At 43.1% G+C, this 1,456-nt stretch overlaps 1 protein-coding gene across 1 annotated transcript; it reads left to right on the plus strand.

The window, feature by feature from the left end:
- Positions 1–202: 202 nt before the first annotated feature.
- On the plus strand, positions 203–1,407 carry LOC108524684 (sarcoma antigen 1-like; the record flags this gene model as incomplete). Its single annotated transcript, XM_017865784.1, has 3 exons — positions 203–343; positions 590–730; positions 1,264–1,407. Coding segments are annotated over 3 exons (426 nt in total), but the record flags the coding sequence as incomplete, so codon positions are not given.
- Positions 1,408–1,456: the final 49 nt, after the last annotated feature.

Raw genomic sequence — 1,456 nt, forward strand, 5'->3', positions numbered from 1 at the left:
CATAGTGTCATCAAGGGAAGAAGGTGGTTTTGTTTCATTATCTTTTCTGGCCTAAAACCGCGGGGTCTCAAATCACAACCTGATATGTCCTCCTGGTTTATGGGTGGGATAATTTCCTAGCAACTGAGCATCAGAGGGACATACCTGTGGCACTGACATAATGCACTTACCTCACAGCTTGAACTCTTCATTTGGTTTCCAGATTCTGCCGTCACTCACAATATCCGTGAAGAGAGAATGGAAAATGGCCAACCCCAACCTGATAACATCTTGTCAACTGGTCCCACAGGGCTCATTAATATGGCAGCAACTCCTTTTCCAGCCACGAGTGCCAGAGATCTCTGTATGTCCACTTATAAGTTGTGCTGTCCTACTTGGTTTTCATATGCATACATAGTGCCATGAAGGGAGTAAGGTGGTTTTGTTGTGTTATCGTTTCTGGCCTAAATCTGAGGGGTCTCACATCACCACCTGATATATCCTACTGTTTTATGAAATAATTTCATAGAATCTGAGCACCAGAGGGATGTACTTGTGAGTTGGCATAGTGCACTTACCTCACAGCTCAACCTCTTCCTTTGGTTTCCAGATGCTACAGTCATTCACAATGGCCGTGAACAGAAGATGGAAAAAGTCCAACCAGCACCTGATAACGTGTTGTTGACTCTTCAACCACAGCTTATTAATATGGCAGCCACTGGTATTTCATCCATGAGTACCAGGGATCCGTGTAAGTTTGTTCATTTGTATTACTGTCCTACTTGGTTTCCATGTGCATGCACAGTGTCAAGAATCGTACAAGGTGGTTTTGTTGTATTGTCTTTCCTGGCCTCAATTTCAGTGGTCTCATATGGCGACCTTGTATATCCTCCTGTTTATGAGATAATTTCCTAGAAAGTGAGCATCAGAGAGATATACCTGTGTGGTTACCATAACACACTTAACTAACAGCTCAGCCTCTTCATTTGGCTTCCAGATGCTACCATCACTTACAATGTCCCTGAGGAGAAGATGGAAAAGGGCCAACCCCAACCTGATAACGTCTTGTCAACTGCTTCAACAGGGCTTATTAATGTTGCAGGAGCTTGTGGTTTTATTGTATTGTCTTTCGTAGGTGAATTTGTGGGGCCTCAGATCACTGCCTGCTATATCCTCTTGCTTTATGTGATAAATTCCTAAAAACTGAGCATCAGAGGGATATATACATGTGTGGTTGGCATAATGCACTTACCTCACAGCTCGACCTCTTTATTTGGTTTCCAGATGCTACTGTCAATCACCATGTCCATGAAGTGAGGATGGAAAATGGCCAACCACAACAGGATAACGTCTTGTCAAATGTTCTATCTGGGCTTAATAATGTGGCAGGAGCTAGTATTCCAGCAATGAGTTCCAGGGATCTGTGGTGTATGTGTGTTTTTTACTTATATCGTCCTCCTTGATTTCCATATGCATG

Source organism: Rhinopithecus bieti, unplaced genomic scaffold (assembly GCF_001698545.2).
Source record: "Rhinopithecus bieti isolate Rb0 unplaced genomic scaffold, ASM169854v2 repeat_16232, whole genome shotgun sequence".
NCBI lineage: Eukaryota > Metazoa > Chordata > Mammalia > Primates > Cercopithecidae > Rhinopithecus > Rhinopithecus bieti.